Genomic DNA, 14,191 nt, shown 5'->3' with positions numbered 1-14,191 from the left:
AAAGAAAAGGTGAAATAAAAGGAAAGAAGGGCCACTTCGGGAATCTTTGAGAAAATTAATGGAATTTTCTTATATTTCACTTTTGGAAGATGTTTAACTCTGGTTTTCTATCATCCTATTGAAGAAAAAGTACATGTTGCCTTTTTTATTGTGGATGATTGCTATATCAAAAGGATTTGCTTGAAAAACATTGACTGTAGTGGACGAATTGGGGAAAAGCGTATTTTTACACGTTGTCTTTTATGCATTGAAATCTTGATTTTGCTGAAGAATCAAGTGGGAGTATCACAGACCTAACTCCTCAATAGTTTTCCCAGATTTTCCTCATCTCTACTGGTTAGAGGCCCTTCCCATATGAACAGATCGTAATTACCTAGCTATTTAAGTAGGCATATACTCTCAAGAGAAGGATGTTGTGAGATTCCCAGAGGTCCTAAGAATCTAATGATCAATAAGATTTTTTAAGTTGCAGGAGCTGTACCCCTCATATGAAAAAGCCCAAAAAAACCAGATTTTTTAAAAAAGGAGGAATGACTGCATTTTTTAAAAAAATTAATTTATTTTTGGCTGTGTTTGGTCTTTGTTGCCGTGCACAGGCTTTCTCTAGTTGCAGTGAGCGGGGGCTACTCTTCGTTGCCGTGCGCGGGCTTCTCATTGCGGTGGCTTCTATTGTTGTGGAGCACGGGCTCTAGGCACATGGACTTCAGTAGTTGTGGCACACGGGCTCAGTAGTTGTGGCTCACAGGTTCTAGAGTGCAGGCTCAGTAGTTGTGGCGCATGGGCTTAGTTGCTCCTCGACATGTGGGATCTTCCTGGACCAGGGATCGAACCTGTGTCCCCTGCATTGGCAGGCAGATTCTTATCCACTGCGCCACCAGGGAAGCCCGAGTGCAGTTTTTTTTTTAAAGGAGGAATGAGTGCAGTTAGCAAATGTTATTACACTTAGGAATATCTGTACCTTTTGTGTAGATCTGAAGCGGTGTTATCTTCTATGCCTGGTATTTGAAAGAAGTAATCATTTCTAAAACTGTGTAGTACAATTAAAGTAGATCTTTTGAACTGAAGAGAATATAGTCTGATAGGTGCATATTTATATGTTTCAAAGCCAAAGTAAGAAAAGTTCTAACTTATTCATGCAAACATTTTACATTTGGCATATTAACGCTGAGTCTTTATTAATCTCAGTTATCATTTATGAATGGCTCATTCGTGACTTTGTAGTCAGTGTTTCAAAATTATGTGTAATTAACATTTTTAGTGATCAGTTGGTAGAAATTCTCATGTGTAATTTTTAAGCGTGACTCTGATAATTGGCTTGCATTCTGTTAAGTTTTAGTCTGATAATCTACTTGCAAGTTGCAAAAATGGAAAGTTTATAGTCAAAACATCTCCCTCCCACTCTTGCCTTTTACTCAGTTGCCACGTTCAGAGAAAACCAGTGTTACTTCTTATAGTCACTGAGAGTTATAATGTGGATTTTGTTTTGTTTTCCTGGGAGATTGATCTTCAAAGCTCAAAGTATATTTAAATTGAGTTTTTATAAACTTCTTTGAGATAGGTGAGATGTCAAAGAACAGAATTAATGTAACAGTTTTGGGAGTGTACATTTTAAAAGTTTTAACCATGATATACAGAGATGGCAGAAATCAACCTGAAGGCCTTTCTCATTGTGCCACGTTAGTCCATCAGATAAGTCTGTACTATCAGTTATCACTGTGGCTAGATCTGCAACTAAGCTGATGACTGGTATTAGTTACCGAATTGAGGTACTTTTCTATTTGTGCTATCTAAAATGGTTATATATTTTAAAATTCTGCTATTTTCAGAAGATGGCAGTTACAAGATGTTTAACAAGAATGCTTTAAGGAGCATTTTTATATCTTGGGTAATAATATAGTTTTTACTCTAAAATCTTAGTCTTGGGTCTGTGGTTGATATCTGGGGGAATGTACCTATGTCGATTGTTGGAAAAGTCTCAGATATGTTTGTTCGCCTGGTACTTCCCTGCCAAATTTGTCCTGGAGAAGGCAAAAGATTGAGCTTAGTACATTATAGAACAAGTTTTGAGCACTGTTTTCCCACCAGCCTTGTTTTGTTTTCTGTAGGTGTAACTTCTTGTTTAGTGATATGGACCCTTTTAAATTTAGAATTGGGTGTAAATATTTCATCTCAAGTTATCTGCCCAGGAGCACTAATAATTTATGAAAGTCTATAGTTGTGCTGCCCATTCTAGTAGCCTCTGGCCACATGAGCTTTTAAAGTGGAAGTTAATTAATTTCATGTGCTCAGTAGCTACACGAGGTTAGTGGTTACTGCATTGGACAGTGAAGATAGAATATCTCCATCATTGCACAAAAGTCTGTTGTATAGTTTGGGCTGTAGTATATGTAATTCAGGTCTGGTACCCTGGGCTGCTTAAAATTACCCTCATCCCCATCTTCAACCACTTCCTGATTTATAAGGTTTTGTGGTTTTATTAAAACTCAGTAATTTTTTTTCTTTTTTTTTTTTTGCGGTACGCGGGCCTCTCACTGCTGTGGCCTCTCCTGTTGCGGAGCACAGGCTCTGGACGCGCAGGCTCAGCGGCCATGGCTCACGGGCCCAGCCGTTCCGCGGCATGTGGGATCTTCCCGGACCGGGGCACGAACCCGTGTCCCCTGCATCGGCAGGCGGACTCTCAACCACTGCGCCACCAGGGAAGCCCCAGTTCTTTATACATTTTTAAAAGAATTTTTCTTTAGTTGTTTCTTGGTTTCCATATTTCTGTTGTTGTTTCTTTTCTTGTTAGAACATGTATGTGTGAAAAATATGCTTTGTTCCATTTGTCTCAGGAAGGACAAAAATATGCTGTTTGTGGTCCCATGTGTTTCAGGAAGCAAGAGGCTACTATGAGCAGACTGGAGTTGGTCCACTGCCTGTTGTCCTGTTCAATGGAATGCCCTTTGAAAAGGAGCAACTGGACCCTGATGAGTTGGAAACCATCACAATGCACAAAATCCTGGAGACTACAACCTTCTTTCAAAGAGCAGTGTACTTGGTAAGTACTGTTTCAAGGCTGATTTAGAAAGAGAATGGTTTGCTTACATTTTTGTAGTCCTGTAGGACACAATAAAGTTTTCTATACACCACTCATAATTGATTTGCAGACTCCCAGCAGGTTCTGCTGTAGTGAAAATATCCCTGAGACTTTCTGTACGTTTTTTTTTTTTTTTTTTTTTTTTTTTTTTGCGGTACATGGGCCTCTCACTGTTGTGGCCTCTCCCGTTGCGGAGCACGGGCTCCGGACGCGCAGGCTCAGCGGCCATGGTTCATGGACCCAGCCGCTCCGCGGCACGTGGGATCTTCCCGGACCGGGGCACAAAACCGTGTCCCCTGCATCGGCAGGCGGACTCTCAACCACGGCGCCACCAGGGAAGCCCCCTGTACATTGTTTTTGAAATAACTAATTTTATTGGCTTCAAGCTTAAATTTTATTTTAAAAATTCTTAAGAATTTAGCCATTCTAAGAGATATTTGTTCTACTTGTAAGGAATTTTGACTCAGAAAAGTTCAGATATTTTATATATATATAGTTATCGTTGAGATATAACTTACCTGCCATAAAACTCAGCCTTTTAAGGTGGACTATGCAGTGGGTTTTAGTATTTACACAGAATTATGCAACTGTCACCACTGTCTAATTTCAGAGCATTATCCTCACCCCTAAAATAAACCTGACACCCAGCAGCAATCACTCTCCATTTTCCCCTACCCCACCCCCTGGCACCATGAATCTGTTTTCAGTCTCTATGGATTTGCCTGTTTTGGGACATTTTATAAAAAGGGATTCATATAATATATGGTCTTTTGTGACTGATTTCTCTGACTTAGCATAATCTTTTCAAGGTTTATCCGTGTTGGAGCATGTGTCAGTACTTCATTCCTTTTTTATGGCCAAATAATAGTTCCTCCAGTGGATATACCACAGTTTGTTTATCCATTCATATTTAGGTTATTGCCACTTTTTTGGCTACTATGAATAATGCTGCTGCTATAAGCAATCATGTAAAAGTTTTAATGTAGACATATGTTCTCAGTTGTCTTGGGTATACACTTAGGAGTGGAATTGCCTTCTAATGTAGTTATTCTGTTTTTAATAGTAACTCAATTTTTAACAGAACTGCCAGACTGTTTTCCAAAGCACCTGCACCTTTATACATTCCTCTCAGCAATGTATGCAGGTTCCATTTTCTCTAAATTCTAGCCAGTTGTTGGTATTGTCTGTCTCTTCGATTATAGCCTAGTGGGTGTGAAGTGGTATCTCATTGTGGTTTTGATTTGCATTACTCAACCATGAATGATGTTGAGCATTGTTTCCTATGCTTATTGACCATTTATTTCTCTTTGGAGAAGTGTCTGTTCAAATTATTTGCCTGTGTTTAATTGGGTTATATGTTTTATTACTGTTGAGTTATAAGAGTTCTTTGTATATTCTGGACATGAATTCCATATTATTTATGATTTTCAAATATTTTCTCTCATTTTCTGGTTTCTCTTTTTACTTTCTTGGTAGTGTCTTTTAAAGCACAAATGTTTTAAATTTTGATTAAGTTCAATTTACTTGTTGTTGTTGCTTATATTATTTGTATCATATGTAAGAAACTCTTGCTTAATCATGAAGATTTCTGTGTTTTCTTCTGAGTATTTTATAGTTTTTTCTCTTAACATTTAGTTCTTTGATCCATCTTCAGTTAATTTTTGTATATGGAGTGAGGTAGGATTCCAGCTCTTTTTTCCCTGTTCAGTTTGAGACGTGCACCTTGGGTATCTTTTTGAATATTCAGTTGCCCCAGCACCATTTATTGAAAAGAGTAGTCTTTCCCCATTAAACTGTCACGGTACCGTTGTCAACAATAAATTGCCCACTAATGTATAGGTTTATTTTTGGACTGTCTCTTGTTTTCCATTAACCTATATACCTTTTTCTATGTAAGTACCTCACAGTCTTGATTATTGTCATAATCAAGTGTGAGTTTTCCAACTTTGAGCTTTTCTTTTTTAAGAATGTTTGGCTCTTCTGTGAATATTAAATACATAAACATATATGAATATGAAATATATAAATGTACAGTGAAGCAGTCATTATGATAGCAAAGAATTAGAAATAATTTAAATATCCAACAGTGTGATGGGGCACAATGTAGCTATTAAAATATGTTAACTAAGAATATCTAAAGATATGTTTATATAACATGTCGCCAAGTTCTGGCAAGTGGATTATAAAGTAGTGTGGCCAGGCTGATCCTGTTACTGTGTATATATGAATGTGTCTGGGTAGGTGTATTCATATGTAAGTATGTCTGTATGTGTATATGTGTATGTCTTTGTGTGTGTTAGGCTGGAAATAAATACCTCAAATGAGAAGCTTTTTCATGAACAGCATGGCGAGATTATGGATGATTGTTTTTCTTTGGGCTCTTCTGTATTATGTTTTCATCAATGAATATGTATTATATTGCTAATATGAAATAAAAAAGTTTTTAAAAAAGCACTAGCCTGTTTACCACCTCACAGGTGGGAAACTGCGCAAGCACAGAGAAAAACAATTGATTTAAAGTTTGAAGATTAAAATGAATATTTTTAAAAAGTCAGATTTGAGTTCAAAGAGTGAGCTACAGACAAGATAATTACGTGCCCTTGCGGTTTCAAAACTCATTGTGTAGTTTTAAATAAACATCACAAATTTTAACTCACTATTTGCTAAGATGAATGTTTTTAGAAAGGAACTCTTCTGATTCCAAATCACGTTGATTTAAATGAACACCTCCGCTTTTTAGTCTGCTCTTTACACCGGGCTCTTCTCTGTGGTCAGACAGCCCCATCTGCCATTTTGCATCAGCTCAGCTTACAGACGGTTGTCTATAAAATTTGTGAAATCCCTAGTGAAATTTGACTAACTGAAACCTTAATTAATCAGACATGTGGGGCTTTGTTCTTTAGGAGAAAGATCAAGGAAAAAGAAAATAAAATATTAGGGGCTTAAAACCAACAAAAAGCCCCTAAAGCTCAGCTTTGCATGTGTGCTTTGTACTTGTTCCACTTTCAGACAAATCGTAAAAATACAAGCAAAAAGAAACCCAAAAAAGCAAATAAAATTAACATAGCCCACAGTCTCTTAGATTTAGCCACCATTTGTGATTCTGTACATGTTACCAGTCTTCAATGCATACACAGAACGCATGCACATGCACACAAGCATGTACGTACATACGTACATACTCATACATCTGGTAATAAGGTGATGGCTGGGGATGCTTCCTTCCTCGTGGAAGTTTGTAACTGGAATATTAATATTTGCAGTGTGTTGACAACCTTTAGTTTGTGGAGGTGGAGACATCATTTCTCCTTTGGAGCAGACTTCTAATGTTTTTAGAAAAAGTCCCAGTCTGGGCTCTTTAGTTACAAAAATATAAAGGACTTAGCTAGGATACTGAGAGAGAATGTCAAGCTCACCATAAATATGACCGTGGCTGTGTAGTGTGACATGGCTACTAATGAAAGCAAGGCTATTCTTTAGCCTGACTATGCCCTTAATGTAATGGAGAAATGATTTTTGTCTAAATGAAAGTTTGGGTTGGACTGTTGGTGTTCCTTTAAAAAAAAAAAGGTTTGGCTCTTCTGTGTCCCTTTCAATTCCATAAGAATCTTAAGATCAGCTTGTCAGTTTCTGCAAAAAAGGGGCCATTGGGATTTTGATAGGAATTGTGTTGAATCTGTTGATCAATTTGGGGGATATTGACATCTTAATAATATTGAATCTTCTAACCCATGAACACAGGATGTTTTTCCATTTATTTAGGTCTTGTTACTTTCTTTTAATGATGTTTTATCGTTTTCAGTGAAGAAGTCTTACACTTCTTTTGTTAAATTTATTCCTTAGTATTTTACATTTTACTCTTTTTGATGCTGTTGTAAATGTAGTTGTTTCCTTAATTTAGTTTTTGGATAGTTCATTGATAGTGAATAGAAATGCAGTTGATTTTTATATATTGATCTTATATGCTATAACCATGTTGACATTGTTTATTAGCTCTAAGAGTTTTTTTGTGGATTCTTTAACATTTTCTGTATAGAAAATACTGTCATCTTTCAGATGACAAGGGCATGTCTAGGTGTGGAACTCGTGAGTTTTTCTTACTTATAGTACTTTACATTTCTTTCTTATTTGTTTTTTACAAGAAACTACAGTATTTCCACTCCCTTAGTTTTCCACTTTTCAAGACATCAAAACATGACTCACTATACAGATGTTTCAGGAGCCCAAACCAATGTATAGGCAAAGAAAATCTCAGGACGCTTGAGGATTCTCAGTAGCTTGAGAGGGAGATCAAGGTCTGGTACCCTTATAAGTGATGATTATTAAGACAGAGCTAAATGGAAAGACTGAAATGATTTGTCAGTTTTGATCAGTGTATTTAATTATTAAAAAATTCCCATGATTATTAAATCATCATAAAAAATAATATTAAAAATTTCCCTCTGTATATAGCCATTCATCTACCCACCTTCCCATAATAGGTAATTGCTGTTTTAAGTTTCCTCTGAATTCTTCCAAAGCATTTTTTTTTTTTTTATAAATTTATTTATTCATTTATTTATTTTTGGCTGTGTTGGGTCTTCGTTTCTGTGCGAGGGCTTTCTCTAGTTGTGGCAAGCGGGGGCCACTCTTCATCGCGGTGCGCGGGCCTCTCACTGTCGCGGCCTCTCTTGCTGCGGAGCACAGGCTCCAGACGCGCAGAGCTCAGTATTTGTAGCTCACGGGCCCAGCTGCTCCGTGGCACGTGGGATCTTCCCAGACCAGGGCTTGAACCCGTGTCCCCTGCATTGGCAGGCAGACTCTCAACCACTGCGCCACCAGGGAAGCCCCCAAAGCATTTTTGTATCTGTATGCTAACAATGAATATTTACTCCTTCCCAACCTTTATTTAAAAGTGGTAGCAAATTACATAGCTATTCTATACCTTGGCTTTTTTCACTTAACAGAATGCATGTTATGAGTCTTTCTAATTCAGTGCATAGAGTATTCTCAGTTTTTGAAGACAGCTGTGTAGTATTCCATCACACAAGTGGGTCTCAATAAGAAGGAACAGTTTTACCCCGCTTGGCGGCACATTTGTCAACGTCCGGAGACATTTTTGGTTGTCATAATTGAGGGAAGGGAGGGGTGCTACTGGCATCTAGTGGGCAGGAATCAGAGATGCTGCTAAACCTCTTAAATGCTCAGGTCAGTCCCTCCCCCTTCCAAAGAAGCAGGACAGCACCTCCCTTTCCAAAGAGTTATCTAGTCCAAAATGTCAATAGTGCTGAGATTGAAAAACATACGTTATATGGATATACCCTCATTACATTTCTTAGATATGTATGTAAATTAACATTTTCCATCAAATCTGGGAATACCTTTTATTTCTTCTGACAGTCTTTTGGCCTATAATGACTTCTGATACCACACTACTCAGAGTTAGGCCACAGTCCTAACAGATTAAGGACATAGTTCTCCTCAAGGCTGTCTTCACTTCAGACACCAGCCCCAAGTTCAGAGATCCTCAGGCCACTGTTACTTACGATCAACTGGCTACAAATGCAGGCATTCCCTCAGTTTTGATAATTTGCTAGAATGGCTTGCAGAGCTCAGGACAGTGCTATCTTTACAATTAGCATTGTTATAGTCATAGAATATGTATCAGAACCAGCCAAAGAGTAAGGTGCACACAGCAAAGCTTGGGAAGGTTCCAGATGTGAGAATTCTGTGTCTTCTCCCTATGAAGTCAGGATATATTATCCTCCCAGCTCACTGATGTGTGATAACATGTGGCGTGTTGCCAACCAGGGAACTTCAGCCAAGTTTTGGTGTCCAGAGTTTTTATTGGGGCTTCATTTCATAGGCACTATATATATGTACATATATATATGTATATTTTTAAAGTTTCTGGCTGCGTTGGGTGTTCGTTGCTGTGCGCGTGCTTTCTCTAGTTGCAGTGAGCAGGGGCTACTCTTTGTTGCGTTGCGCAGGCTTCTCATTGCGGTGGCTTCTCTCGTTGCGGAGCATAGGCTCTAGGTGCGCAGGCTTCAGTAGTTGCAGCATGTGGGCTCAGTAGTTGTGGCTTGCAGGCTCTAGAGCGCAGGCTCAGTAGTTGTGGCGCACGGGCTTAGTTGTTCCGCGGCACTTGGGATCTTCCTGGGCCAGGGCTCAAACCCATGTCCCCTGAATTGGCAGGTGGATTCTTTTTTTTTTTCTTGGCTGCGTTGGGTCTTTGTTGCTGCACACAGGCTTTCTCTAGTTGTGGCGAATGGGGGCTACTCTTTGTTGCGGTGCATGGTCTTCTCATTTCAGTGGCTTCTCTTGTTGCGGAACACGGGCTCTAGGTGAGTGGGCTTCAGTAGTTGTGGCACACGAGCTCAGTAGTTGTGGTTCACAGGCTCTAGAGCCCAGGCTCAGTAGTTGTGGTGCACGGGCTTAGTTGCTCCCCGTCATGTGGGATCTTCCCGGACCAGGGATCTAACCCATGTCCCCTGCATTGGCAGGCGGATTCTTAACCACTGAGCCATCAGGGACATCCCTGCATAGCCACTATTGATTGAATCATTGACCATGTGACTAAACTCAGTCTCTAGCCCCCCGTCCTGTTTCTGGAGGTCTTGCCGCTCAAAACACCAATCCTCTAAACACATGATTTGTCTTTCTGGCCTAGGCAGCCTGCATTCTGAGTCATCTTGTTAGCATAAACTACCTGAGGGCCCACCACCACAAATCACCCTTTTAGTATAAACTGTCAGGTGTGGTCTGAGGGGCCCTGCATAAATAACAAAGACACCACTCCTATCATTCAGGAAATTTCAGGATTAAGAGGTTACCTCCCTGGAACCAGGGAGCTAGCCAAATTCTTTATTACACACTGTCCTTTCTTTCCCTCTCCTCCTTTTTTTTTTTTTTTTTTGAGGTACGCAGGCCTCTCACTGCTGTGGCCTCTCCCCTTGTGGAGCACAGGCTCCGGACGCGCAGGCTCAGCGGCCATGGCTCACGGGCCCAGCCGCTCCGCGGCATGTGGGGATGTTCCCGGACCGGGACACGAACCCGTGTGCCCTGCATTGGCAGGCGGACTCTCAACCACTGCACCACCAGGGAAGCCCCCTCTCCTCCTTCTTGATGTATACATATATTGATACTGTTTACTGTCCCACAGGTTTCTTTTTTTCTGTTCCTTACACTGTATAATCTCATTTGTTGTATCTTAAAGTTCACTGATTCTTTTTACTGTCAGCTGAAATATTCTGCTGAGTCCTTCTAGTGAATATTTCATTTCAGTTATTATATTTTTTAACTCCAGCTTTTCTATTTGGTTCTTTTCCATAACTTTTCTTCTTATTGATATTGTCTATTTGGTGAGACACGAGTCTCAAACTTACCTTTAGTTTGCTAGATAGAATTTCCTTTAGTTCTTTGAATATATTTAAATAGCTGATTTTAAAACTTTCTGTATTAATGCTTGGACTCTCTCGGTAACAGTATGTACTAACTGCTGCTTTTCCTGATTATGGGTCACACTTTTGTTTCTTTGCATGTCTTTAAAATTTGTTGATAACTGGACGTTTTAATTAATGTAACGTGACACCTTCATAAATCAGAGTCTTTGCCCTACCAGGGTTTGTTGTTGTAACTGTTGTTTGTTTAGTGAGTTTACTGTGTTGATTCTTCAAAGTCTGTATTCTTCATCGCATGTAGCCTCTTAAGTCTCTGTTTGTTAGCTTATTGGCCGACTAATGAATAAACAGAGATTTTCTCAAATGCATGAATCCAAGAAAGTCTCCCAGTTTTTCCCAAGTGTGCCTGTGTACATGCTGGAGTGTGACTTCGGCCCTCAGCCAGGCGGTTTACAACTCTGCCTTAGCCTCTTCAACTCTTGCTTGCTCGAGTGTCAAGGTTAGTTAGGGCCAAGAGTTTAGGGCCTTCAAAGATCTTTCCTGGGCGTGTACACACCCCTGGCCACCATGCACGTGGCCTTTTAGATTCCAAGGAACGTGAGGACTTTTCAAAATCCCTCATAGACATCTCACTCCCTAGCTTTTTCTTCTGTTCCTTTTAGCCAGCTTTATGTTAACCCAACTGCTGTCACCACTCAAACAACGGAGACATTAAACAGTTACTCCTGATTGTTTTTGACAAACACCTCCAGGAAAAAGGTACTTGGCACCAAGTAATGTCTGATTCCGCTCAAATAAAGAGAATGCTAGACTTTCCTAGTCTGCTGGTTTTCACCTTTATTGCAGGGCTGTTGGTTTTCAAGGCTCCTGCATAGCTGGGGACAAGTAGATAGTAATAGGGCAAGTTAAATGTCATAAAGGTAACTTTTCCTACTGTGATTCCAGTATTCTACTTTCTGTGTCTATGCGTTTGCCTATTTCAGGTATTTCATGTAAGTGGCATCATGCAGTGTTTGTCACTTTTGTGTTTTGCTTATTTTAAGGTTCATACATGTTGCAGCATGTATCACAATTTCCTTCCTGTTAAGATTAAATGATGTATATACCACATTTGGTTTATTCATTCAAATGCTGATGGACATTTGGGTTGTTTCCCCCTTTTGGCTATTGTGAACATTTAGTTCAATTCTACAATTGTACAATTATCTGCAAGTCCTTGCTTTCAATTCTTTTTGATATATACCTGGAAGTGGAATTGCTGGATCATACAGTAATTTTGTGTTTAACATTTTGAGGAACCACCGAACTGTTTTCCATAGCACGTCCTCACCAGGCCCTCTTAGTTTCTGTCATTTTGATTATAGCCATTCTGGTTGGTGTGAAGTGGTATCCCATTATGGTTTTGATTTGCATTTCCCTAAGGACTAATGAGACTGAACATCTTTTCAGGTGCTTATTAGCGATTTGTATATCTTCTTTGGAGAAATGTCTGCTTGGGTCCTTTGCCCATTTTCAAAATGGGTTTTTTTTTAAATTGATGTTGAAGTGTAGGAGTTCTTTATATATTTTGGATATTCATCCCTTATCAGACATATGATTTGCAAACATTTTCTTCCATTCTGTCAGTTCTCTTTTCACTTTCTTGATGGTGTCCTTTGATTCACGAAAGTTTCTACAAGTAACGTCCAACATTAGAGGATGAAATAAATGTTACTGTTCATTTGTAAAAAGGAATATTATGCAGCATTCTAAAAGTATTGAATAGAGTTGTTATGTTCAGAAATGCAGAGCTAAGGTATATTCAACTGGAAAGGTAGGCTGAAAAATGCACATATACCTATGTATAAATCAATATGGGACTTCCCTGGCGGTCCAGTGGATAAGACTCTGAGCTTCCACTGCAGGGGGCGTGGGTTCGATCCTTGGTCAGGGAACTAAGATCCCGCATGCTGCATGGCGTGGCCAAATAATTAAAAAAAAAATCAATATACATGGAGACCACAGAAATATTTTTCTAGAGATTGGAATGAGGGGAAGAATTTTCATTTTTACTTTATACAATTTATATATACAAAGTTTAGTATTTTCTAAATATGTGTAGAAACACAAATAACTTTTGTCATAATATTTTAAATATTAATTTTAAAGTATTAAAATTAGTTTTTGATGAAGTCCTATTTACCTCTTTTTTCTTTGTGTTGCCTGTGATTTTGGTGTCATATCATAAAAATCATAGTCAAATTCAGTGTCATGAAGATTTTCCCTAATGTCTTCTTCTAAGAGTTTCATGGTTTAGCTCTTATGTTGATGTCTTTGATATATTTTGAGTTAGTTTTTGTGTGTGCTGTGAGGTAATGGTCTCACTTTATTCTTTTGCATGTGGATGTCCAGTTTTCCCAGCATCATTTGTTAAAAAAAAAAAAACCAAAAAACCAGTATTTTTGAAAGAAGCTCTTTCTTGTGCTGACTGTTAATGCGTTTAGACACACACGCACAAAAATATTGGCTGAATTCGGTTGCATGTCTCCTCATGAATAAGAATAGGTCCCAGTAGTTTCGTTAAGGAATTTGTTCTTCATGGAGCTTCAGGAATGAAACATGAAATGAATGGGTTTGGCTAGATAAGAATTTAAATATTATGACAAAAGTTATATGTGCTTCCACACATATTTAGAAAATACTAAATTTGGGAAATACTCAATTATATAACGTAAAAATGAAAGTTCTTACCCTCATTCCTAGAGAAATATTTCTGTATGTCTCTGTATATTGATTTATATATATGTATAAGTGCATTTTTCAGCTTTTTAGCTTACTTTTCTAATTGAATGTATCTTAGCACTGCATTTCTGGACATAACTCTGTCTTAAAACTTTTAGATTGCTGCTATTCCTTTTTAAGAATGAATAATCATTTATTTTATCCCTTAATGTTGGACGTTGCTTGTAGATGTACACTTTTGTAAATAATGGTCAGTGAATCTTCTAATATGTATATCTTTGTACTTTGTAATTTTTTGAGAAATACCAATTATTGGAACTGTATCAGAGGGTAATAATGTACATTTAAAATTTTGCACTAAATTCACTGTATATAAAAGCATATGATATAGTGTGAGATTCAAAATGTGTATAGAGGTATAAATGAAGAGAAACTGTCACTTATTCGTTCCTGTTCCCCTGCCATTCATCTTTTCTTTCTGGAAGCAACCACTGTGTGTGCGTGTGTATGTGTGTGTAGGTGAGCTGCATTAGAAGGTATGTACATGTAAAATTTTGATAGATTTGCCAGATTTCCTCCTTGAGTTAGGCTTTTTATTGGAATCAGTTCAGGTTTGTAATAGAGACCAAAGTTTTATACATGAGCTTACATCTATAGCAAGTCATCGATTACCTTTGTAAGTCTTTTGAATTATGCGGTTGGCACATATGCTCATTATTGGCTTATAGTTTGAGAATTTGTGAGTTACTGCTCTTGAGATAAGTAGCCACAGAAGATGCCTGAGTGGAATTTTTAAGACTTGATTGTGTATATTTGATTCACATCTATTCCCCCTGAAAATCATGTTGAAATATGGTTTTGTATGAAATATATTAAGTGTGAAAAGCTTGCAAGTTTCCACAGCCGTTTACATTAGATCACCCTCATGCAGTACAAGTTATTTCTATAATATGAGAAATATAAAGGGAAGAATTAATGATTCTTTAATTAATTCTTTAGTTAATGATTTCTT

At 38.3% G+C, this 14,191-nt stretch overlaps 1 protein-coding gene across 1 annotated transcript in view; it reads left to right on the top strand.

The window, feature by feature from the left end:
* UGGT1 (UDP-glucose glycoprotein glucosyltransferase 1) overlaps positions 1–14,191 on the top strand; it is a 106,952-nt gene that overhangs the window by 49,704 nt on the left and 43,057 nt on the right. Inside the window, exon 18 of the mRNA XM_065880282.1 lies at positions 2,873–3,037. Within this exon, the coding sequence (XP_065736354.1) occupies positions 2,873–3,037 (165 nt within the window). The remainder of the gene's footprint in view (positions 1–2,872; positions 3,038–14,191) is intronic.

This window comes from Phocoena phocoena, chromosome 7, assembly GCF_963924675.1.
Source record: "Phocoena phocoena chromosome 7, mPhoPho1.1, whole genome shotgun sequence".
Taxonomy (NCBI): Eukaryota; Metazoa; Chordata; class Mammalia; order Artiodactyla; family Phocoenidae; genus Phocoena; species Phocoena phocoena.
The sequence above is the reverse complement of the archived record's forward strand: the minus strand, read 5'-3'. Positions and strand labels throughout refer to the sequence as shown.